The 27453-nt window shown below is 42.9% G+C and overlaps 1 protein-coding gene across 2 annotated transcripts in view; it reads right to left on the bottom strand.

Moving 5' to 3' along the window:
- GALNT10 (polypeptide N-acetylgalactosaminyltransferase 10) overlaps positions 1–27453 on the bottom strand; it is a 136834-nt gene that overhangs the window by 12081 nt on the left and 97300 nt on the right. For both annotated transcript variants that reach the window (XM_075856112.1, XM_075856111.1), the window contains exons 5-8: positions 9109–9294; positions 8557–8740; positions 3336–3453; positions 182–289 (exon numbers count right to left, since the gene is read on the bottom strand). In XM_075856112.1, the coding sequence (XP_075712227.1) occupies positions 182–289; positions 3336–3453; positions 8557–8740; positions 9109–9294 (596 nt within the window). The remainder of the gene's footprint in view (positions 1–181; positions 290–3335; positions 3454–8556; positions 8741–9108; positions 9295–27453) is intronic.

Genomic DNA, 27453 nt, shown 5'->3' on the forward strand with positions numbered 1-27453 from the left:
CCAGCTCTCCAGGAACCTGAACGGCAATTCCTACTAGTCAGGTAGCATGATATAAGGAGTGTGAGGGTGTAACTGCAGAGCTGAGTGCGGACCCCTGTAGCGGCTGTGATCTCGGAAACAAAGATATAACAAAAAATGGCTTCATAGAGAAAAAAATAATGTGTGAGTGGGTAAGAGTTACCCTCGCTAAGCTGACACCAGCGGGAACCTTGTATGGCACATATTTTCGGTAAATATGTCCGACCCGTGAGCACGGTATATCTTCCATGCGGCCTCCACACATCCAAACCTATAGGAACAAAAACATAATACATTCAGATTATTATATTGTTATATTATATATACATTGTTCATAACCCCATACTCAGCTGTAGCCTATAGACTGTGCCGGCAATGTGAGGATGAGGCCTAATATAGCAACATTTCCTTAATCCGGCATCAATGAGACCTGGTAGGTGCCAGATTATCAAATAATCTGGATTATCAGACAGTCACAGAAAAGCATATAAAACTCAATTGTAAGTGTAGAGAACCATAAATAAAATAACACAAAATCTAGTACTACAATATATTCCAAATTGTATTGCAGTTCTGTGCTGAACACAAACGCCGGTTTATCAGATGGCAGAATAAAGAAATGTCACTGTATGTGGTCAGAACGGAGACAAGTAACCATTACCCCGCTGCTCCATAAATCCGCAGTGTATTACAGCAACAGCAGAGTGGATGAAATTTGAACAAATCTTCCATTTTTTGCTTTGGAATCGCTGCTTTTGTGTTTTGCGATTTTTGTGGTTGAAAATCAGCGATTCTGCCGCAAAAATCGCAACTCAGAAAAAAAGAAGCTTATACTTACCAAGATCTCTCTGCTCCTGCGTCCAGCCCGGCCTCCTGCGATGACGTTTTATCCCATGTGACTGCTGCAGCCAATCACAGGATGCAGCGGCCACATCGGATGAAACTTCATCCATGGAGGCGGGGCTGCAGGACAACAGAGGGAAGTGTGGCCATGACTACGGGTAAGTATAAGTCTTTGTTTTTTTTAACTGCTGTTTTCTTGCAGTGGACATTCCACCCGAAAAACTGCACCACAATTTGTTGCGCTTTATCGGACGGAATTGCCTGCGGGTTCCAGGGCGGATATGTGGTGTAATTTTACGCAGTGTATCCGCCTGTGTGAACATACCCTAAAAGTGGCATCTACCCTCACTTTCGGTCCCCCATCTCCTTTCCCGTATGGCTTAAAAGCCCAAGTGGGCAGGGCCCTCTCTACTGTACCAGTCCATCATTGCTATTATACCCCCCTGGATTTCATATGTACTGTATAGCACCCTGGAAGTTAATAAAGTTTTAAAAAAAAATAATAACGTCAATGGAGAAAACAAAAAAAATCACCAGGGACTTGAAAACAAAACACGCGGAGCAGAAGCAGAATATTTGTAAATTCCATTCACTACTGTAGCACTGGCTGTTGGCACTTAAGCATAAAAAGACATAACACATAAAAGCATAATCACTATAATACATAATAACATAGTAATCTATATATGCGAGACCACCTAAGGTCTAAAGCCCCAGTCCGCCCCTCGGTCTTGCAGCCCAACCTCTTAAATACCTACTTTGCTCCCCAGTAATGTCCGGAGTAAGGGGGGCACAGCATTGAGAGATAACTCAAAGAAGAGCAATATGATTAATAGAGAGGCTGCAGTAAACCCCACTTCTACATTAGGTGCCCTCTCATGTTTTTGGTTACTCACAGTCAGAACCGGTTTAGTGCCATCGCTGGAAAGCTGGATGACAAGTAGCTATTTTGCCCAGTTCTGCAGTGACACATTCCCTGTGTAAATAGGCAAACAATCAGGAGGCTAGGAAAGTTGGGTAACAACCACATTCATTACCATCCAGCTTTTCCAGAAACAGATGAATACAAGTTTTGATTGCGAATTTTGAATTCAGGATGTTCAAAAAGACCCTCGAAAGTCACGACTGCAGATGTCCACCTCTGTAAGGTTGCCTTCCCCTGGTCCAAAGTAAGATCAAAGAATTACCTAGAAACCATTACTGTGCCCAGGGGCATAACTACAGGGAGCAGAGTTTTCAGTCGTACCCAGGCCCTGGAGCTCAAGAGGTCTCTCTCTTAGATCAATATATGATATATATACATGATATCGGGCCCATAAGCTTCAAGGCACGCTACTCTGCCAATATAGGTTCTCACCCAGCTTTTCATAGACTCTGAATGGAATATAAATCTGTGATGAAAGCTTTATAAGGCTGGATTCACACGAGCATGTTCGGGCTGTAAAGGACGGAACGTATTTCGGCCACAAGTCCCGGACCGAACACACTGCAGGGAGCCGGGCTCCTAGCATCAGTTATGTACTAGGAGTCCCTGCCTCTCCGTGGAACTACTGTCCCGTACTGAAAACATGATAACCGTACGGGACAGTTGTCCCGCAGCGAAGCAGGGACTCCTAGTGTCGTACATAACTATGATGCTAGGAGCCCAGCTCCCTGCAGTGTGTTCGGTCCGGGACTTGTGGCCGAAATACGTTCCGTCCATTACGGACCGAACACGCTCGTGTGAATCCAGCCTAACAATTACAAATGTTCATGGTGTTCAGGGACTGGTGATAATTCGTATTAGGAGACATCACTTGAGGGGACAATTTAGGGTCTTGCCTTCTATTATTTCTCTTCGTATATTTTCTCTTTGCACCAGTTGTGCCAGCCTTGCCCTGCGATGTAGGAAATGCACCGTTCAATCTGCAGAGGCCATTGCAGGTACCGGCTGTCATTCATTTCATATTTGACATAACCATCCAGATATTCTCGGCACTGTTCTGTGTAACGCAATGAGCTCAGCAGGAAAATAAATGGGCTTAGTTAGCCCCCATAGCCTCGCCATCCTTCATTTTCCAGATCCCCTCCGCCCCCTCCCAGCAGCCAGCCCTTTGTGCTTGCGATTTCAGCTCAGTTATTAATCTATCAGCTCCAGATGACTGCACCACTTTATCTTAATTTCAGGACAATAAACGGAGCTGTTTCTGTGCGACTTGTCCCTACCTCGTCAAAAGGGGCCCGCGGCGGGTGACTAATTACAAGGGGAGCAGGCTGTAACTTTATCTGGTAAATGGGAATGTGGCAGGCGGAAGGCTTGTTGCTTTTACGGGTGTCGGAGGCATTGAGCAGCGTGTCAGTGACGCGAGCGTCTAATGTTCGTCGTGCTCTATACGCTTCTCTGCATGAAATTATCTAACCTATTAAGACAACGCATTACATAAAAAACTGCTTGCCCTGGCACAGAAGCGGGCAACCGCAAGGCCCAGACTGACCTTGAAAGAAATTTCATATTGCTCTCCTCCCCAAATCTCCAACCCCGGGTCGTAGCCTCCGAGCTCCCAGAACCATTTTTTATCCATAGCGAATAATCCACCGGCCATGACGGGAGACCTGCATGAGAAGAGAAGTAATGGAGACACTGCACACAGACAATACATTTCCTTGGTCAGATCACCTGCCTGCCCCGCTGGCAGAGACAACACTTCATTTGTATTACCACCGCCGTCTGAAGGATTCTCGGTTTTCGCTCCATGTTCTTAACAATTAATCCCGCTGCTCTTGGGCAGCTAACAGCAGATGTGTGCGGCTATGCTTTACTGAGCCGGGGGGGGGGGGGGATTCCTATACTTAAGATGCTAAGAATGATCAACATGCAGCTGTTTGGGGCTGCAACATAGAACTGTGCACTGCAGTCAATGAGGATCATGTATACATAAGCCCAAAAAAAAATATAAAGATTGGCACATATGATTCTGCTTATGTTGCACAATAGGTTATGTGCGTACGGTACATGGATCATTTATTTTCAAAATTTATATATATAATCCCCCAAAAAATGAAGAGGCAGCACTGCAAGGAAATTGGTGAAAAAAACCTGAACTAACTATGTAACTATATATATATATATATCTCCCTACGAGTGTAAGCAGTAAACCGAGAATGGAAGCTTGCCAATGCTTGTCGCTTCTCATCCTGGTAAGGCTAGGGTTAATAAGGACCCTTTCCATATCAAAAGTTATATTCTCAAAATTTCAGGTGAACCAAGCCCACAGACAATCTAAGGCTTTGTTCAGATTTACGTGGTGCTTTCCGTTTAGAACGATGTCCATCGATCTGATGGTAAAAATAGCTCTCCATATAGCGCTGTTCTTCTAGTCAAATGTGACGAAACTGCCAGATCTGACGCAGTGTAAACCGAGCCGAATGCTTTTGCTGATAGCATCCACCTCTCCCAGAAATGGTTACAGGTTACTTCTGACAGGATGACAAAGCACAGGGATTGATGAATACATACACCAGTTGGTAATAGGCTGTTTTATGCAACTTTCTGCCTGCAGAGGGCGCATTGTGGGACTGTGGGCGGTAGGTAAGGACATGGGGAGAAAAGGGTGGGAGCTGGGGTAAAGTCTTGCTGGGACTACTGAAGTGGGAAGTGGAAGCTTGCCTTGCTTTGACTACTAGGAGGAAAAAGTAGTCCTGCTATGACTACTGAGACTGGAGGCCTTGCTGTGACTAAGAGGGGGTGGGCGAGCCCTGCTGTGACTGCATGGAGAGGGTGTCACTAGTGGAAATGGTGGAGGTCTGCTGGGACTACTGGGGAAGTAGGGAGAGTGTTTCTGTGACTAGTAGGGAAGGGCAGACTGCTGTGACTACTGGGGAAGTAAGGAGAGGGTTTCTGTGGCTAGTAGGGAAGGACAGACTGCTGTGACTACTGGTGAAGTAGGGAGAGGGTTTTTGTGGCTAGTAGGGAAGGGCAGACTGCTGTGACTACTGGGGAAGTAGAGAGAGAGTTTCTGTGGCTAGTAGGGAAGGGCAGACTGTTGTGACTACTGGGGAAGTAGAGAGAGGGTTTCTGTGACTAGTAGGGAAGGACAGACCGCTGTTACTACTGGGGAAGTAGAGAGAGGGTTTCTGTGACTAGTAGGGAAGGACAGACTGCTGTTACTACTGGGGAAGTAGGGAGAGGGTTTCTGTGACTAGTAGGGAAGGACAGACTGCTGTGACTACTGGTGAGTAGGGAGAGGGTTTCTGTGACTAGTAGGGAAGGACAGACTGCTGTGACTACTGCAAGTGACGTGTAAGGCTGGGGTCTCACATCCCCTATTGCAATGCGGACATCTTTTTTTTTATTATCTGTTTTCTTCATATGGAATCACTATTTGCAGAGTGCTTTGCTGCAGTCACATCTTATCACAATACTCATGAGTCAGACTAATGCGACATGAGATTTATTTTTCCATTCCAGAATGTATAATGTATATTCCCACATACTAACACCTTATAGGCATCCAAATAGTCAATATCTCAAGCAAAGAAACCCACTCAATCATGCCGCACAGAACAGAATGTCAGTAAGTGTTGGTGTCTGAATATTCCCTCTATTTTTCACACAATCTCACGGTGTCAGGAAACAAAGGCCACGCTAATCTGGTAATTATTCACAATGCAACCACCTAAAGTGAGATAAAGATATCAACCGCGGCTGCACAGCACACGGCCGACTATTGCAGGAAATAGACATTTATGTAGAGATTTATTTTCCAAAAACGGCAACAATACCATTATAGTGTAAATGTAGAGGTGTTTTTCGGATTTTCAATTTCGCCCCCCCCCCTTCCAAAACCCTATGACAAAGCCGTATGAGAACTTGTGCGGGACTAGTTGTAGTTGATTACGGCACCATTTATTATACCATATAATGTACTGGGAAAAAAAATATTTGTGGGGTGGAATGGGGGAAAACGGATTCCTCCATGGTTTTTTGAATTTTGTTTTTACGGTGTTCATTGTGCGGTAAAATGGCATATTAATTTTATTCTGCGGGTCAATTAAGATGACGGCAATACCAAATTTTTATAGTTTTACTATGTTTTACTACCTTTACAAGAAAAAAAAAAGAATTATTAAAAAGATTTTTTTTTTTACACCATATCGGAGATATCTATCTATCTATCTATCTATCTATCTATCTATCTATCTATCTATCTATAGAGTAAAAAAAAAAACCTTCCCCAATTTACCCCAAAAGCAACGTAAGAAAACCGAAAATAAATTAACTGGTATTGCCATCTCCGTGAAAGTTTTATTTATTAGTCCCCTCAGGGGTCTTGAACAAGCGGTCCTTGGATTGCTTACACGGAAAAATGCAACATTAATGCATTTCAGTTTATAGTGTTTCTGACCGGCTCCAAAAGGATATGTAAATCTTTGAATGCATTTTTTTGTAAATCAATGTTGTATTTTAAACAAGTTTTAAAATAGTTTTTTTTTTTTTTTTTTAAAGTTTGAACTTTTAGCGATACAGCTTCTATGTACCCTGGATACGTAGAAGCTGTATCTTGTGGTCACAGCCGAATCCGTCAGGTTAGCGGGACTGACTTCTTGGGTGAGCGATTGTCCTGCGTGTCCAGCTATTATCACATCTAAGGTCATGGACCAGCGCTCACCGAAGCTCAGATTGGCCAAATGAGCATTCACTGACCATTATCTCAAGTTTATGACCAGCCTCCGGCACTACAATTCAGAATGAAGATCACGTGACCTCCCAGCGGCCCGGAACAGAGCGGCTGCCCGTGAAATCCAGATGTTGTTACACATTATCCTACGTCACCACATGTAAAAAGAAAAAAAGGTTGGACAATCCCTTTATTATTTATATATTTTGGAGCGGGAAGTGGGGAAAAACTAGTAGCAAATGTTTGGCCTGTCTTGCATGACCCCCAACTACTCCAGATTTCCCAAACTACCCCTACCCCAAAAACTAGAAAAAAAGGCAAAAACTAAACCAAACCAACCTTCAATATGGTTTTTCAAAGACCTTTAAAAGGGTTGTATTAATTCCGGATATATCCGCTCCGCACGCTTCCCCCGCTCTTTAATATTTGCATTTAAATTCTGTATCTTGGTAACAAGGCACAGCCAATACTTTAAATTCTGATAAAAGCACAAATTTCTGCATCCATTTATGACAATCCAACAGCAAAGTTGGAAAAAAACCAAAACAAAAACCCTTTCACACTCAACAAAAAGCTGCGTGGACGGAAAAGCATGCAAATATAATGGGGTACAGGAAGGGTTAATCATCATTTACCCATGCAGGTCGCTACTCAGTGCTCACAGTTATTGAAATTTCTGAGATCTCTAATAAATAATCCATTACTGGAACAACCTTGGAAATACATTTTCTACACAATAAAACATTCAACATGACAAAAGGAAATATTTTATACAAACCGAAAAAAAAAAAAGTCATTGAAAGTTTCAGCAGACAATGATCCATACTGAATAATGTATAGAAATTCTGCTCAGAACGACTATGCTCAAATCCTGTTAATGTGGATCGTTTCATGCCGATAAGGTCAGTGTAATAAACTGGACTATGTGGTTGTAGATCTGATGTGGTCTTTATAGCTATCCATGGGCATACAGTAAACTTGCAGTCAGGGGAATAGTCTTTGACCGACAATTAACAATGATCCATCCCTTAAAGGGGTCATGGAAACAGTTCTGTATAGAAGCTGTAGACACAAAACAATAGGAAATGTTTAAGTTTAGTTTAATTAGTTGCTTCATCTTTCATTTTAGATACATTAAAACAGTAAAAAAAAAAAAAAAATATTGTGGAGGTGGAACTTTCCTTTAAATCTTAGAGAAGGGAAAGTGTTCATTATGACTGGTTATGGGGGCATAGAAATTGGGACCATTGAGTATACAATGGCCGAGCATCTGATGTGTATGGATTTGAACATGTTCGATTTTTTATTAAAAATATAAAATAAATAATAAATAAATATATATATATAAAAAATATAATATAATATATATACACTTTTTTTACTTGTTTTTATAGAGCTGTATGGGCATGAAGCACACCGATGAAAGGTGGGTCTTTGTGTGGACTGTTACCACAAACATGTTGATTTCTTTGTGTATTATCTTTTTAGATTGTATTTGTTTTGTAAACTCAATAAATCTTAAAAAAAAAAGAAAAAATTACAAATTAAAAAAAAACAAAAAACATTCCCGATCCTTTGTTCCCGCAGGAGATTCCCGTCTCCTCACTGAATACACACGGCTGCTCTGCCGAACATGCATGTGTATGGAAACGTCGGGAGGAATAGCTGCCGGCCGACAGAAATCTTACGTGTCTGGGCAGCTTTAGTTCGGACAGGCGGTCGAGTTACACAGCGGATTAAGGCTACATGCACACGTTGCGTAATTTGATGTGGAAATTTTGGTGCGTTATTCTTTAAAACTAGTCAGATACAATTCGCAAGCGGCAACGCAGGATACATTGACATGTTGCAGATTTTGAAATACGCACTGCAGGTCAATTTCCGCGCAGAAAAAACTCTGCACCGCGAGATTTCTTGAAATGTCATTTATTTTGCTAGTACTGTAATACGCTGAGGATTTGCAGCATGAAAATACGTGCGTCAAATCCGCATGGAGTTCGCAACGTGTGCATTGACCCTAAAAACAGTTAAAACTCACTCGAAAGGCTCGCTGGGATCAGGGTTCAGTATCTCAGGAGGAATAGGAATGCGTTTGTAAAACATCTCCCAGTCGAAGGCCCCCCGCATGGCGTCTCCAGCTTGTGTTTCGTATCCAAAGTTGTCGTGATCGATGACGTCGATCATCGGGCACACGATTGTCTTGCGGTTCTGGGCTATGCGGTCTGCGAGAGGAGAGAGAGTTTCAATTTAGACCAATTCAAAAGCCGGTTTGAAGTGAATGTAGATAAGCTGCCACGTATCGCAATTACAGCAAACTGGAAACCAAGTAATGAGCTGTTTGTACATAATCTCCCTTGTAGTAAGAGATTTAGGTCAGACACTCTGCCAAAACAAGAAAAGAAGTGACAAATGCCGATCCTCTGGAGAGCGGTTGCTATGAGGATGCACAGGAGGGAAGACACAAATAGGACATTGTAGTAGGGAAAAGCAACGGATCCATATAATGTTCTGTGTACTCTTAATGCACCATCTAATGAGCCACACGGGTGCGGTAAATTATATGGCGGAGTAGTACAGGTGATGCGCTTACCCAGCAGCGGAGGAAGCCAGTTCACGTTGGCCTCGCAGTGCGAGTCGAGGAAAGTGATTGCGTCTCCAATGGCCACCGAGGCTCCCAGCATACGTGTGCGGATGAGACCTTCTCTCTTCTTGGTGCGGACTATTCTTACTTTGGGAAAATTCACCATGTACTCTTCCAGACGTTTTTTCAGATGATCTAGAATGGAGAATATGTTCAGATTAGATATGTGGCCCCAAAAATCTATAGGACTGACCCTGATCATCCGATATGTCATAGATCATATGAGGAGATCACATTGGTAAAGTCTATGACATTGGACCTCCAGTACAAAAGGCCTCTATAGAGCGCCAAAACCCTTTTGGCAGGTTCAGAGACTTCAGATACAATAAATTACAAAGCTTTAAGCAGAGGGCCATTCAAACCAATGTGCATGAAATGTTGAGTCAGATTTCCTATAGAGGTCTGAGATCACAGACATCACCAATGTGATTTTCTCACATGTATCGATGACCTATCAGGAGATCATTTTCTGACTTTCCCTATAAAGCAAAGGTTCTAGAGATTTTCAGAATTCTGTCAGCTGCTCCTCAGCTTCTCCTTATAACGGAGTAAACACTTATTTAAAGGAGCAACTAACAGGATTTTAAATGCCATGTGGAAAATCTCAGAGCGACGGAAACAACGGTGACGCTGTCATAGAAGAACGACCGTCAGTGATTTTGGTGCCAATAAGCAGAAGACCAACCATACATCAGTTCTTTATGTGGTCAGTCTTGTGAAACTTTCCGCGGTAAACCAAAAAAAGAGACGACTTAAATGATTGATGTTAGAGGTTGGTCTTCTGCATGTTGGCACCAGAAGCTAACACTATAGCAATGAGAAACAATGAGAAGCAATGAGAAAACTTCCATATAGAGAGAAGTTTTTCCCCGATGACAGGTTCCCTTAAAAGGGTTACAAAAGCTAAAGTCCACAGCTTATAAAAGTGCACGTCAGCCGTGGGCCCGTCCCGAGCCATAACCATGATGACGGGATGCCACCGCTCCCCTCTCCTTGTGCTGAGCGGCTCCTTGCTTGGTTATCAGCCCTGGTGGGGAGTCTCCTGGCATTTTTCCTGTTGTTCCGTGTTTCATTCGGCTTTTGTCTTGACTCCGTTTGACTTATCTGTGTACAAACCTTCTGGCCTGACCCTGATCCTGCCTACAGATTGTGATTACTGGACGTGAGGTTGCCCGCCTATTAACGATCCAGATCGGTTTGAAACAGTTCACCCCTGCTATTTGCAGCCCGACTATCTATTAGGGAACGCGACCAGAGAATCTTAGCAGAAAAGTCCATACCTCCTAGTCTGCGCCAACTCAATAACGGTCCCAGTCATTTATTGTCTGAGCAACTCCTTCACCAACAATTCTGCATGGTGTCACTGAAGTCTCTTCCTGCAGCGCTGGCTTCCCTGCGTCACTGTCTTTGAGACGTCATCCAAGTTCCAACTACGCTAGCTGGGGACCAGTATCCAGGTATGCTCTTGGATTATAGTCGAATATGGAGCGTTAAGGTACCATTTTGGCCGGTGCAATGAGCGCCGATCAACGAGACAGCTCGTTGATCGGCGCTCGTTTGCTCCTTTCACAAGAAGCTAGTATGGGGACAAGCGGTCGTTACTCCGATCGCTCGTCCCCATACATTATCATCATGTCGGCAGCGCATGTCCCTGTTTACGCAGGGAGATGTGCTGCCGACAACGATAATAGTTTTCACGTTTAAAACGACACGACCAGCAGATGAACAATCGTTTGCTCGCTCATCTGCTGATCGCTGCCCTGTTTACACAGGGCAATTATTGGCAACGAGCGTTCTTTGAACGTTCGCTTGCCTGATAATTGGCCTTTATAGTGCAGTCTATAACAAGATCTGCTAATTTAATTTTGGTGGTGGGTTTTAGAACTGGAGATATGGAAAGGCAGACATTTTTCTGGACAACACTAAACTCAAGTCTTCTCCCCAGGCTGATACCAGGATAGGTGATATATGTCTGATCACTGGGGGGCCCCACAATCAGTAGAACAGGGATCCCGAGCCTCTCGTTCCTCCTCATTGCACCTCCCTTGCAGTAAGGATGTGCTTGAATGGAGAGGTGGTCGAGCATGTGCCGTGCCGCTGCATTCAATTTCTATGGGGCTGATGGAAACAGCCCAATAGACATTGCTGGTCTGCCACTCCAAAGTTCCCCTCACTGCAATCGTGACCCCGTTCAAGTCTAATCGTTGGGGGTCCTGGCGGTGGTGTCCCCAAGAATTAGACATTTAATATCTATCCTGTGGATAGGTGATAAATGTTGATTTTGGGATAACCCCTTTAAAAGATGGGGAATATTAGGTTTAGTTAAATAAAGCACCTAATTCTAAATATATTTTGTATTGTCACCCTTAAAAAAAAAAAAAAAAAAAAAAAAAAAAAAAGTTTCTGTGATGAGATATTTAGAAACTTATTATCGCGCCTATTGTTTCAAACAGGCGGACACGCATGTGCCGTTTTATGGTTTCCCTGGTTTCTCTGCTAGGACTCCTCGTCGGCTGTGTGGAGACCCCCCTACTGGTGAGCAGGCGGCCCCATAATCTTCAGAGTCTTCTGATCTTGTCAGAGGAGAATATCATTGTGCACGCTCAGCATTTCCACGGACAAGAATAAAATATGCAGAAAATGGCATACAAGCACAGAGTCAAATATATAAGCATCTGGTGAATTAAAGACTGCCATCGGCAGGACAGAAGTGGCACTGCAGCATCTGAACCCCTGTCCCACATTGCCTCCTGCTTTCTATGTTAGAAATCCCTAACCCGTTAACTATGAAGCACGTGGCATTTCGGACCACTCTCCTTTGACAGTAGTATTAAGAAAATGGGATAATTATAGGGGTAGGAGATTTAGAGTAAACGATAATTGGTTTGCTATGGTGGACCATTGTAAAATTAAAGATGAACTTATTTGTTTTTTGAGGGAAAATGAAGGTTCGGCATCTCCTGGGATGGTATGGGATACTGCAAAGGTAGTGATCCGAGGGTTGATTTTGAAAGGGATGTCTGAGATCAAGAGAAAATTGGTAATGGTGGAAAGGGACGCGGCAGAGAGGGTAATGGTGGAAGAAAGCGCTTTCCTGCTGGATCGGTCTGAGGTAAACAGAGAAAGATGGGAAAAAGAACACATTTTGTATAATCTTGAATGCCAAGGCAAATAGATATATGTTGCAACAAGATCAAAAATGTTTTTCGGAATCCGATCTACCAGGTAAGCTTTAGCATCAATGGTCCAGGCCCAGCATAGTCACAAAAGTGTGGGGGGTAATTGATAATTCCAGGGGGGATTGGTTAAGGATTCCAAATTAGTAGCTGAGGAAATTGCCTGTTATTCTGCCAATATTTATGAAACACGGAAAATGTGGGAGATGGAGGAGATAAGTGAGTTTCTGGAGACTATTCCATTGTCAAGACTTAAACAAGAACATATGGATAAGCTGGATGCCCCAATCGCAGTGATGGAATTGGAGGTGGTTGTTAGGAATGCCCCTGGAGGTAAGTCCCCTGGGTTGGATGGGATGCCCTTTGAGGTTTACGCACAATATATTGAGGTATTGGGGGCTAGACTTATGGATCTATGGAATCATTTATTATGGGAAGGGCGATTGTCTATTTCTATGCGGGAGGTGTCGATTACACTTATGTTAAAATCAGGGAAAGACTCTACTAAAATAGCGTCTTATAGACCAATCTCCCTGATTAACACGGATGTTAAATTGTTGGCTAAAATCTTGGCAAATAGGTTGGTGAGGATTAGCTCTTATTTGATTCATAAGGACCAACGTGGCTTTATGCCAAACAAGTCTACGTCAGATAATATTAGGAGGTTGTACGTGAATCTCCAGGTGGAGCCCAGGTGAAAGGTCGATTTTATTTATTGATACTTGTAAGGCATTTGACACTGTAGAGTGGAATTTTATATGGGCAGTCCTCGACAGGATGGGTTTTGGTACCAGATTTATTACGTGGATTAAGCTTTCGAGTAACTGTCAATGGGGTAGTCTCCAGAGATTTTAAGATTGAACGGGGCACGAGGCAAGGTTGTCCCTCATCACCTTTGCTCTTCTTTGACTATGGAACCCCTGGCAGTAATTATACGTGAAGATAGGAGTATCGTTGGCTTTGAGTATGGAGGTGTTATCGAAAAAATATCTCTCTACGCGGATGATGTTTTGTTATATATGGGTTCTTCCCACGCTATAAACAAAGTTCTTGAGATATTTGAATGGTACGGATCATTTTCAGGGTAAAAAATTAATTGGGATAAATCTGCCTGTTTGATAGTTCATAAAATTGATAATTTCTCTCTTGGGCAAGTGCCTGTTGTTCGAGACGACCAATATATAAAATATTTGGGGATTTATTTCACTAAAAACCTGACTGATTTAAACTAAATATTGAACCTCTTTTTGTTAAAATCAAGGGACGTATCCAGGTGTGGAAGAAAATGTCTCTCTATTCCTGGGAGAATTGCCCTGATTAAGATGATTCTTCTTCCCCAAATATTGTATATTTTTGGAAATTCTCCTATAAGCATACCAGACAAGATTTTTTAAAAATTTGAAGGAGTATTGAGAGAGCTAGTTTGGAGGGGAAGACAACCAAGAATGAAATTTGAATATTTTCAGTATCCTTTCCCACATGGAGGATTGGCTGTTCCGGATGTTCGTGGATACTATTTGGCTTCTCAAATGAAACAGCTGGTTGAGATGAACAGAGAGATGGGAAATCGGGAGAAACTAGGGGGAGCGGTTAAGGTGGGCTCCGGGTGTAATCTTTTCCAAAAGCCGTAGATGGGAATATTTCAGATAGATCCCTTTAGGAACTGCCCGACTATGGTAATATTGGACAAGTTAGGGTGGGAAATTAAAATTAAATGGATTGCAAATGGAAGATATGGTTTTAGCCCAATATGGGGGAATATATATCTACCAGAACTTAACAAAATCTTGAATACCAAATATTGGGAAAGAAGAGGTATTTGCAATTAGTAGAGAATGGAGTCCTGCTGGACTTCGAGACTCTTGATAAGAAATTTGGACTGGGAATAGGAGATTGGTTCTATTTTAGACAGTTGTATAAAGCCTTTATGTCAGAAGATCATGGAGCAATAAGGATTGTGGAGGTTCCAGATTTTATTAAATTAATGATGAATTCACTTTCCAATAAGGGGCTGTCGTCCAAATTATATAAATCCTATATGAGGCAGAGGTTGGTAAAAAATCCAGGTAAATCCAGGAAGCACTAGGAAGAGTTTCTAGGTTCTAGGGACCGGAGAGAATTGCCTCTGGTATTAAGGGGTATCAAAAAAGTATCTTCTAGCCCGGCCCATAGGATATCACAATTTTTTATTGTTCACAATCTACATTTTTCCCCCGTCAAGATAGCTAAATTCTATGGGATTCAGGAAGCTAGGTGTCCTAAATGTCATAGTCTAGAAGCTGATAACTTGCATCTACTTTGGTCATATCCAAAAATAAATGGGTTCTGCGAAGAGATCTGTAATGATATTTTTGGGATTTTTCAAGTAAGAATATATGGATTTGTCTATTGGGAGCTCTGGAGGTGGAAGAGGGGTCTGTGGGGAGAACTATGGCAGTCGGAGAATTACTTTATTATGCTAGGAAGTGTATTCTATTGAATTGGAAGAGTAAAAACTCTCCATCAGTAGTTAAGTGGGTTAAATAAACAATAGAATTATCATTTTGGAAAAGAATGATTTTAGAAAAAAGGGGAAAATCTCTTTTTTCCCCTCAGGTTGGGCCCCTTGGATTCAGTGGCGGTTTGAGGCACTTGAAAGGGAAGTGTTGGAGGCAATGTAGTGGAGGGGATGGAGAAAGTGGTTTGGAGATATCATTATTTTTTATTTCATTTTTATTATATATAGTTTGTTTTGACTGTTGCGATGTCTTGGTGAAAAAATTAATTTTGTGCAAAGTTAAATTTATTTGGCGATATATTGTATTTTTTATTTGAGATATAGAGTATATGTACTTTGAAAGGTTGTGGTAAGAGAGCGGAATCATATATTGATCTTATGTTTTTGTGGTCCTGGTGTATAGAAATGTGCACAATTAACGTAATATGTTGGTTTCGGATCATGTTGCTAATATTCATTGTTGTATACGGTGTATTTGCGATATGTACAGTGGTTTGTTTTTTTTGTTATTTGAAATTCATCTTAAAAAAATAAAAGAAGACTTGGGAAAAAATAAATCCCTAACCCACCTCTAGTGGGATTTAAGTCACCTGTGGAGCTGTATCTCTGTAAAGCAAATCATTTCTACTCTGTAGGTTTTGGTCATTATTTATAAAGTAAACTTTCCCCGCCGCACGGCTCGCTTACACGGCTCCTGCAGAATAATGTTTCTTTCCTCTAGTGCTTTAAAAAAAACAACTGTTTTAACTTTTTCCCGTTCAGTCCTCTGGGGCACCGTGGCAGACATTAAAGCTTTACAGTTTTAATAATTTAGAAACTATGTGTGTGGCTTTCATGTAATAGGCATGGCAAGAGTGGTCTCAGTGGGGAGCGGATAGATCAGATAGATGTATTTTGCCAAAGATTCTTACAGCTACAGCGAAACGAGTAAGGCATAAAAATGGAACAAAATAATGAGGTACAGGCACATTAATGCATCGACTTCTACAAAGTTGCAATTAAAAATGTACTCTTATTTTCTCAGACACTATAAAGTTTACCTGATCTTTCTTAAAGGGAAACTCTGGTAAAATGGTTTTTCCCAGTGTAATTATCTATTCGAGAGTCTTTCAGACTCCCTAATGAACTATTCTTTAGCCGCGCGGTTCGCTAAGAAATAGCTGGAATAAGAAACAATTTCAAGATGCTACTTAGTAACATAAGACGAGACCAGTGGTTCGCAATGCTGGACCAGAATGGTCACACACATTGATCAGAAGGGTTGTTGGCATGTAGTCATGAGTTCCACCAGGTATTCTGGTCCTAGACCCATGGGGAAGGAAGATGGCAGGTGAGTCTTAGCCCGAAAAGTGGACCTGCAGAGTATTGTGTCTTTCCCAAAGTGGTCTTTAAAGAGTTCGGTTGTAACAACCAAGAGTGATTTGGGGAAAAGTCTGACAAGCTTTCCAACATGATAGTTTTTCAGTGGTTGGAATTGATCATTTTGCTACTATAGATGCACCAATTATCACCGTAATCGCTTATTTTTGGTCAGACAAATTAGGCCCCGAGTCAAGATCTTTGTATGGTGCTACATGGAGGTTCATGTTGTTTTTACAAATGCACGCCCATACAGCACTGCACTCAGACTTTATTGTAGAGTTGTGGGTCAACAGACTGGCTGCAAAGACAAGCACGTGTAAACATATCAATAGAGCATGGTCCCCAAAAAAGCCCAAACTGCTAAGTATACCGATTTAGTGCTGCCAGAGGACTCCAGGGTGAAAGTTTAATAAGATCTGGTGCAAAATTGACCAACATGTCGCTGGTGGGCACCACTAGAGGGCTCCGGCGGACGCGGCCTCCTGGAGGGCTCCGGCGGACGCGGCCTCCTGGAGGGCTCCGGCGGACGCGGCCTCCTGGAGGGCTCCGGCGGACGCGGCCTCCTGGAGGGCTCCGGCGGACGCGGCCTCCTGGAGGTCTCCGGCGGACGCGGCCTCCTGGAGGGCTCCGGCGGACGCGGCCTCCTGGAGGGCTCCGGCGGACGCGGCCTCCTGGAGGGCTCCGGCGGACGCGGCCTCCTGGAGGGCTCCGGCGGACGCGGCCTCCTGGAGGGCTCTGGTTGACATTGTGGACTGACCCATCTTTACTTTGGTGCAGATTATGCAGCATTTCTGCATGAAATTTAAGTTTAGTCTTCACTTTTTTTCTCTGCGACCCTTAAGACAAAACTAATCTGTGGAAGAAAGTTTAATAGAATATTAATGCGATATATGGTAATACTGTGGAGCATACTTAAGATCTCCACAACTCCCTAAATTAGATAACTACGCCAGGCTTTATTGTCTTTAAGTGTGATAGACGAGGTGTTTATGGGTCCAACAGGTTGCAATTAGAACTTAAGCACTGACAGTACCATTAAGATTCTAATCAGTGATGAAGGGCAACGTGCAACCAAAGGGCAACAGAGTGAAGCTGATACTGTTCTACCAGCGTGCGATCTTTGGGGACAGAACAGACTGGAGGTCTGTGGAAAAATAAAGAGGCTCTCAGGGAGGCAATTAGGGTTCTGGCAGACAGAGCGCAGCTAAATAATTTACTCTGATTGCTGAGGAAAAAAAAGAACAGCTGTTCAAATTTAACATGAAGATTCCTATATTGATGGAGCTGCCAAGGCTTATGAAATTATTTATCAGGCAAAAGGAAATAAATAAGTGTTCTGATATCTTGATTGCCCGGACTCCTGTGAGTGTAGAGCAAACCGCGGATCCTAGAACTAGGGAGATCTGCAGCTAAGGATTGATAAATGTTATCATTATTATAGTACCCCCTCCGGCCAATAAATCATTTCTGAACTCTCCGGTCCGCACAGTGTTTCACTTGTCAGAGCAGCAGGTGGTGCTCCGGTGTTGCGCTACCTTCTGTAAGTTGGGACAGGACCCATAGTGAGCCATTTTAAAGGCTATGGAGAGCTGGTTTTGGTCACTTAGTCACCTGCCTGCACTTCCCCTGCTAACTCCTTCCACTCTTCTCTCTCCCCTCTCTATCAATCTTATCCATGTTAGGGCTCATTCAGACAAGCATGTAACTCGCCCGTGTGACGGCAGTTAAAACGGCCGTCACACAAACTCATGTATTTCAATGGGGCTGTTCACACGGCGGTTGCGTCAACGGAACGTTTGAAGGGTCCGTGGAAAAATAAGACATGTCCTATTTTCTTGCGTTTTCACACATCCCTGTAAAGACTCTAGTCTATGAGGGATCCGTGATAACACGTCCTGCACCTCGGACATGAAAACGGACATTTTTCACATCCGAGGTTGCACACGCTCGTCTGCCAGCCCAACCAGATGGGGATCGGCCGACAATCTCATGTATGGGGCCTGCTGACCCTCCCCTAATTGCAGATGGCAAAGGAAAGAGAGATCGGCCATGTTGATTTCAACATGCCCAATCCTTTGTTTCAAAGAGAGATAAGGTGTTTTGGTGTTGCATGTTGGTTCTTACCTTCCACCGAATTCAGAGCATTCAATTCCATGAATCCATGCGTTCAATTTTTCAAATGAGCAAACGCAATCCAGGAGTCCAATAATGCACAGCTAACCTCTGTGCTGTGGTTATTCGCCTTACACTCATATGGAGGAATTTCTATCTACGACTGGATAATTAACGATCACACTTTTAGTAGTACAGAAGATTGGAAAAGCCACATCGTCTCATCTCAGCCACTCATAACTATTCCAAAACAATTTAGTGCTGGTCTTTAGCTTCAGAATAAGCGCAGGTTTCGGGGGCCATCATGATCAAGGATTCTTAAATTTTGTATTGCCAGTCTGTGCCACTAACGCGCTCCTTACAATTAATACCCATCGCCTGCAGCTTGTTCCCAGCGCAGCCGTCTGGATAAGGCAGCAGGGGGAACCAGCGTTGCTCACAAAAATTGGGAAGTAAATCTGATTCACAGCCATTTATGTGCACAGCTGTTAAAGCATCAAGCGTCTCGAAAAAAAAATTGAATCACTTCTTCAATCTTTCCTTCTAGTAAAGAAAATGATAAATCAAAAACATCTACTGGTTGAATAGAGTCTAAACACTGTCCTCCAGCAAGCAATTAGTGCCTCCTTGTATCTGATTGAAGACTTGAAGAAAGAAATGGCTTTCGCTGACTGCGTGGACTTCTGGGACGAGAGAGTGCGGCAGTGTCTTATTCACTTCATAGAAAAGTGAATAAGACTTTAAGATTGCGTCTCACAGCACCGAGCTACAATGTGGCCAAACAAGCGGATCAATAATATCGCTGTTTGGGAAAAAAATATATCATATATCACTACTGGTACCAGCAAAATGTGCAGTGTCATTTTATAAAGTGACTTCATTATATCCAAGTGACCATTTTAATCGACACGCGACGGTTGTGGGGAGAATAGGAAGAATATAGACTTCCAAAAAAAATATGGAGTTTTTTGCAGGCAGACAAATCTGCCTCGAAATTCCTTCAGAAACTTTCTTTGCGGTGTCTTTTGTGGCGTTTTTCAAGCAAAACGTGCCACGAAAAACACTTCCTCCGCCTCCCATTGATTTTAATGGGACGTCAAAGATGGAATCACGGGAAGAATGAGCATGTTGCTTTTTTCCCGTCGAGCGATTTTTCGCGCTGGCAGGGAAAAAAATGCCTCCGCCTCCTATTGGAATAAATGGGAGGAGATTTTGCCCGTTTTTTGGCGCGTTTTCCGAATCGGTTTCCGCATTAGAAAATGCCAAAATTCTCAGTGTGAACTAACCCTTAAAGTCCATACATGCCCCCCCCCCCCACCTCACAGTCTGTGCACCTGTACATTGGAATGGAGGAAGGTAATTTTTTCAATAATCATATTGCAAATCCTTCTTATTCTTCAAGAACAAGAGGGCTGAATAAAAAAATAAAAAATTAAAGAAACATAAAAAGCTATATCCGGGAGAATCCCTTAAAGGTGGAGCACTATGGCAACACTAGGACAAGTCACGGTAAAACTGCAGCACTACCCGACAAGTGCTGCAACTCAAATGTTTCTCTAGGGGGAAAAAAGTCCTCCTTGCCACCAATGAAAAGCGCGGACTATGTTGCCTTGTTGCGCTAGCCCTAAGTTATAATAAGACACTACAGGTCCTATTACACGGCCCAGCATGGGCCGTGAAAACAAGCGCCGATCAATGAGACAGCTCTTTGATCGGCGCTCGTTTGCTCCTTTCACAAGGATCAATTGGTTATGTATGGGGATGAGTGATCATTACTACAATCGCTCGTCCTGATACATTTCCATCATGTCGGCAGCGCATCTCCCTGTTAACACAGAAGTCTGTGCTGCCGACAACGATAATATTTGATGCTGAATAAACAAGCAGATCAGCCGATGAACGAGCGTGTAAAAGGGCATTAAGATATTCATCACATCTTTGTTGGAGGCTCCGATAGTTATTGTCCAAAATGCCTTGACAAAATATCGCAACATTCTGCGCTACTTTGTCTGTTAAAATGACGGACACCATGGCGGAGACCCGACGGAACCCATTAAAGATAGTAGGTGATAGATTGGGTGCTTCCGATATTTTCATTGTTCTGCTCCTATGATGGAGCACAGAAACACCGAACGCAGGTGTGAACGAAGCCTAACAAGTAAATTTACGTTGAAAATACTAAAACAAAAGTAAAAAGCTTTAAAACTGGGGCTAGGTGACAATTTTGGTTGTGCAGCAAATTGCTGCATCAGGTCGCAAGTGGCTTATAAGTTGCACCAGGTCACGTGTTCGACTATTGTAGGATGTTTACGCAATTTCAGTGGCTCAACTTTTTATTCTTCAGTATGAAATTAACATTTAGTGCGGCTCCATGCATTATTAGGCAGTGTTCACACAGTGCATAAATACAGCGGTCTTTCCGCAACATATTATGTGCACGGCCGTGATTTTCGGGTCGGCCGGCCGGCTGCGGAGTGTCACCCACGACCCGCCCGCAAATCGCGCGCCGTGCACATGGCCGCGTCCATTATTTTCTATGAGCCTGGACCGCAGAACACGTCCGTAATAAGACATGTCCGTTCTTTCTGCGGTCCGGGCTCCTGGGCCATGCACGGACCATGGAAACCACGATCCGTGCATGGGCCCATAGAAATTAATGGGGCCGCAATTCTCCCGTGGATTTTCAGGGGGAATTGCGGCGGCAAAAGCACATTCGTGTGCATGGGGCCTTATACTCTCCCAGAATTCTGTGTTTCTTCATCCAGGCCAGCCTCCTGGGAGGACGTTTCATCCCATGTGACTGCTGCAGCCAATCACAGGCTGCAGCGGCCACATGAGATAAAACATCATCCCAAGAGGCCAGCCTGCAGGACATCAGAGGGTAAGTATGTGTTTTTTTTCTGTGCAGTCTTCCGCAACGGACATTCCAGCCAAAAAACTGCACCACAATTTGGTACGGTTTTAAAGACGGAACTCCCTGCGGCCGCCATGGCAGATACGCTGTGTACCTTTATGCAGCGTATCTGCCCTGTATGAAAGTAGCCTTATGGAAACTTCAGTCGCACAACTCGTTTCACACTTTAGGCCTGGTACACATTGCGTTTTACCCCTAGGTTTAGCATGTATGTCAGGAGATCTCCCGAAGTACAAGCTAAACGTGACCATAGGGCTCCATTAGTCCGACAGAGGCCAAAAGAGCGTTCTTTTGGCCTCGGTCAGGCCGGTATCCGTCAGTATAGCTATTTTTGAAAGAAGGCATAACGTAGTGCGTCCAATGCTCTGGCCGGGGACATAGTTTAAAGCCCCTGACATTACTGTTCATACATGGATAGTGACAACAGGGGCTTCCCCAGGCACAGCACTGTGCCTGCGGGGCTGGGGCGACGTATCCCACTGTATAGGCATATACTTACACGTCGCTACCTACAGGGCTCCTGGGTTAGAATCCAACCAAGGACAACATCTGCATGGAGTTTGTGTGGATTTCCTTCAGATACTCTGGTTTCCTTCCACACATCAAAAACATACTTAGAGCTTACTTAGGAATTTAGATGGTGAACTCCATTGGGGACATTGACCGTTATGAATAATGACTATCTCCGTACACCGCTGCGGAATATGTTGGCGCTGTATAAATCGAATACAAAATAAATAAAATAAAAAAACATTTCACGCATTCCACAATTTGCAACGGTCACTGTTTGATGTCTGCCGAAAAGGTGATTGGCCATGTTGGATATTTTCGGCCGGCCGTCGGCTAACACTATGTGCGCTTGGCGTGATTGGCTGCGGATCTGCGGATCTCTTGCTCAAACACATTTTGTTTTTAAAATTAAATTTTATTTTGAATCCATTTTGGGTGCTGGCCCAGCGTAATCATTACAAATTGTATGCCAACCCGCCAGGCCGTCCGGATCTGCTAACCAATACGGTATCTTATGTCTATGGGCAGCTTTATAGTCTGATCAAACCATTTTTGGGGTTATTTATTTGTAGGTTTAGTGTTCCTTTAAAGAGGCTCTTTCACCAGATTTTGCAACACGCCCACTTGGACTTTTACTTTAAACACGCCCACTTGGACTTTTGCAAGCCTCATTTGCATAAATACAAAAATGGTCATAACTTGGCCAAAAATGCTTGTTTTTTAACCCCTTCCCGACATGCGCCGTACATGTACGGCGCTGTCGGGAGGTGCTTCCCGCAAAGCGCCGTACATGTACGGCGCAGTGATGGTGCGGGCTCAGAAGCAGAGCCGGCACCATCACCGCGGGGGGACAGCTGTATTATACAGCTGGCACCCTCCTGTAACTGCCAGGACCGGAGCTACTCTCCGATCCGGCAGATTAACCCCTCAGATGCTGCGCTCAATAGAGCGCAGCATCTGATAGGTTTTCACCCGATCGGCAACCCAGTGATGCAATCGCTGGGTTGCTGTGGCAATCGGACGCCAGAAAATGGCGTCCGAGTCTGCCTTGTACGGGAGCCGATGAGGACCCGCCTTCGGCGTGTCCTCATAGGCTTGCTGTCAGTGAATAACTGACAGCGCTAATACACTGCACTACGTATGTAGTGCAGTGTATTAGAGTAGCGATCGGGGCATCAGGCCCTCATGTCCCCTAGTGGGACAAGTCAGAAAAGTAAAAAAAAGTTAATAAAAATGTGGTAAAACAATAAAAACACACACATTTCAAATAAAAATAAAGCTAAACTGACTTTTTTCCCATAGTAAGTCTTTTATTATGGGAAAAACCGTAAAAATTAAAAAAACTATACATAATTGGTATCGCCGCGTCCGTAACGACCCAAACTACAAAACTATTATGTAATTTATCCCACACGGTAAACGCCGTAAAAAAAAAACATGAAAAACAACGCCAGAATCTTTGTTTTTAGGTCACATCTCCTTCCAAAAAATGCTATAAAAAGTGATCAAAAAGTCAGATTTACTCCAAAATAGTACTAATAAAAAACGACAATCCGTCCCGCAAAAAATAATCCCTGACACCGCTTTGTGCACGCAAAAATAATAACGTTATGTGTCTTAGAATATGGCGACACAGAAAACAAATGATTTTATAAAAAAAGTGATTTTATTGTGCAAAAGCCGCAATACATAAAAAAACTATATCAATTTGGTATCGCCGTAATCGTATCGACCCGCAGAATAAAGCTAACATGTAATTTAGGGCGCACTGTGGATGCCGATAAAAAAAACAATAAAAAACGATTCCAGAATTGCTTGTTTTTGGTAATTTCCTTTACCAAAAAATGAAATAAAAAGTGATCAAAAAGTCGTATGTGTTCCAAAATGGTACCAATGAAATCTACAGCCCGTCTCGCAAAAAACAAGCCCGCACACCGCCCAATCAACTGAAAAACAAAAAAGTTATGGCACTAGTAATGCGGTGATGAAAAAACATCTCAATGCCCAGGCCGGAGGGGAACATTCCTTCAGTTTCAGGGCCCTAGTATTTAGGAACTAGGAAAGGGAAGGGACATCCGCTGGAAGCGAGGGTGCCCGTATTATACTAGCGCAAAACTTTCCCAGCAATATTTCCCAAACTACGAAGGAGAAAAAGTCCCCAAAAGGTGCAGAGCGTTACAGAAGGGGGATAAGAAAGAAAACCATTTATCAGTGAGACACCGGCCTGCGCATAACGGATCGCTTCACAGAGTCACACACATCTATGGATAATTGTATTATTTACCCCATTATTATACCCTCTTATTATGCCCTGATGTACCCGCACAGATTACATATACCCTGATGTACCCGCACAGATTACATATACCCTGATATACTCCGCACAGATTACATATACCCTGATATACTCCGCACAGCTTACATATACCCCTGATATACTCCGCACAGCTTACATATACCCCTGATATACTCCGCACAGCTTACATATACCCTGATGTACTCCGCACAGATTACATATACCCTGATGGACTCCGCACAGCTTACATATACCCTGATGTACTCCGCACAGATTACATATACCCTGATATACTCCGCACAGCTTACATATACCCCTGATATACTCCGCACAGCTTACATATACCCCTGATATACTCCGCACAGATTACATATACCCTGATGTACTCCGCACAGCTTACATATACCCCTGATATACTCCGCACAGATTACATATACCCTGATATACTCCGCACAGCTTACATATACCCCTGATATACTCCGCACAGCTTACATATACCCTGATGTACTCCGCACAGATTACATATACCCTGATGTACTCCGCACAGCTTACATATGCCCTGATGTACCCGCACAGATTACATATACCCTGATATACTCCGCACAGATTACATATACCCTGATGGACTCCGCACAGATTACATATACCCTGATGTACTCCGCACAGATTACATATACCCTGATATACTCCGCACAGTTTACATATACCCCTGATATACTCCGCACAGATTACATATACCCTGATGTACTCCGCACAGCTTACATATGCCCTGATGTACCCGCACAGATTACATATACCCTGATATACTCCGCACAGATTACATATACCCTGATATACTCCGCACAGATTACATATGCCACCACATTATAAACTGAATACCAGCAAAACTCAAACAAAACTACCAAGCAAAATCCATGCTCAAAATGGTGGTCTTTCCCTTCTTAGCCCTACAGTGTGCCCAAACAGCAATTTATGGCCACAAGTAAGGCATTACCATACCCGGGAGAACCCGCTTAACAATTTATGGGGTAAGATTCTCTAGGGGCACAACATCTTGTGCGGTGAATGGGCAGATCAGTGGAAAAATTGCAATTTTCACTTTGCACCATCCACTGCGTATTCATTTCTGAAAAACACCTGTGGAGTCTAAATTCTCACTACATCCCTTGATAAATGCCTTTAGGGGTGTAGTTTCTAAAACGGGGTCACTTTTGTTTGGTACATCAGGGGTTTTGCAAATGCAACATGGCGTCCGCAAACCATTCCAGCAAAATCTACGCTCCAAAAGATAAATACCGCTCCTTTTCTTCTGAATGCTCCCATATACGTAAACAGCTGATTATAACCACATATGGGGTGTTACCGTACTCGGGAGAAATTACTTTACAAATGTTGGGGTGCTTTTTCTTCTCTATTCCTTGTAAAAATGAAAAATGTTGATCTAAAACGACATCTTGTTGGAAAAAAAAATTATTTTTCATTTTCATGGCTTAATTCAGCAAAAAACCTTTGGGATCAAAATTTTCACTATACCCCTAGATGATTCCTCAGGGGGTGCAGTTTCCCAAATGGAGTCAATTTTGGGGTGTTTCCACTGTACTAGTACTACAGGGGCTCAGCAAATGTGACATGGCGCCCAGACACTATCCAAAATCCAAATGGTGCTAGTTCCATTCTGAGCCCTACCGTGTGTCCAAACAGCCGTTTATGACCACATGTGGGGTATTGTTTTACTCGGGAGAAGTTGCTTTACTAATGTTACGGTGCTTTTTCTCCTTCAGTCCTTGTGGAAATGAAAAAAAAAAACTAAACCTACATTTTATTTGAAAAAATGTAGATTTTCATTTTCACAGCCTACTTCCAAAAATTTCTGCAAAAAACCCGTGGGGTCAAAATGCTCACTATACCCCTAGATAATTTCCTCAAGGGGTATAGTTTCCAAAATGGGATCACTTGTTGGGGGTTTCCACTGTTTTGTCACCTTAGGGGCTTTGCAAATGTGACATGGCCTCCGCAAACCATTCCTGCTAAATTTGAGCTCCAAGAGCCAAATGGCGCTCTTTCCCTTCTAAGCCCTGCCATGTGTCCAAACAACTGTTTATTACCACATGTGGGGTATTGTTTTACTCGGGAGAAATTTCTTTACAAATTTTATGGTGCTTTTTCTCCTTTAGTCCTTGTGGAAATGAAAAAAAATTAGCTAAACCTACATTTTATTTGAAAAAATGTAGATTTTCATTTTCATGGCCTAGTTCCAAACATTTTTGCAAAAAAACTGGCCGCTCAAAATGCTCACTATACCCCTAGATAAATTCCTCGAGGGGTATAGTTTCCAAAATGGGGTCACTAGTTGGGGGTTTCCACTGTTTTGTCACCTCAGGGGCTTTGCAAATGTGACATGGCCTCCGCAAACCATTCCTGCTAAATTTGAGCTCCAAGAGCCAAATGGCGCTCTTTCCATTCTAAGCCCTGCTGTGTGTCCAAATAACCGTTTATTACGACATGTGGGGTATTGTTTTACTCGGGAGAAATTGCTCTACAAATGTTGTGGTGCTTTTTCTACTTTAGTTCTTTTGTAAATGAAAAAAAATTAGCTAAACCTACATTTTATTTGAAAAAATTTAGATTTTCATTTTCATGGCCTAGTTCCAAACATTTTTGCAAAAAAACTGGCTGGTCAAAATGCTTGCTACACCCCTATATAAATTCCTCGAGGGGTGTAGTTTCCCAAATGGGGTCACTTTTGGGGGGTTTCCACTGTTTTAGTTCCACAAGACCTGTTCAAAGCTGACATGGTGCCTAAAATATATTCTAATAAAAAGGAGGCCCAAAATCCACCAGGTGCTCCTTTGCTTCTGAGGCCGGTGCTTCAGTCCAGTAGCACACTAGAGCCACATGTGGGATATTTCCTAAAACTGCAGAACCTGGGCAATAAATATTGAGTTGCATTTCTTGGGTAAAACATTCTGTGGTACAAAAAAAATGGATTCAAAATGAATTTCTGGAAAAAAATAATGAACTTTGTAAATTTCACCTCTACTTTGCGTTAATTCCTGCGCAATGTCTAAAGGGTTAAGAAACTTTCTAAATGCTGTTTTGAATACTTTGAGGGGTGCATTTTTTAAAATGGGGTGACTTATTGGGGGTTTCTAATATCTAAGGACCTCAAACCCACTTCACAACTGAACTGGCCCCTGTAAAAATAGCATTTTGAAATTTTCTTGAAAATGTGAGAAATTGCTGCTAAAGTTCTAAACCTTGTAACGTCCTTGAAAAATAAAATGATGTTCAAAAAATGATGCCAATCTAAAGTAGACATATGGGGGATGTTAGTTAGCAACATTTTTGTGTGGTATAACTGCCTGTCTTACAAGCAGATACATTTAAATTGAGAAAAATGCAAATTTTTGCAATTTTTCGCTGAATT

This window comes from Rhinoderma darwinii, chromosome 3 (assembly GCF_050947455.1).
Source record: "Rhinoderma darwinii isolate aRhiDar2 chromosome 3, aRhiDar2.hap1, whole genome shotgun sequence".
NCBI lineage: Eukaryota > Metazoa > Chordata > Amphibia > Anura > Rhinodermatidae > Rhinoderma > Rhinoderma darwinii.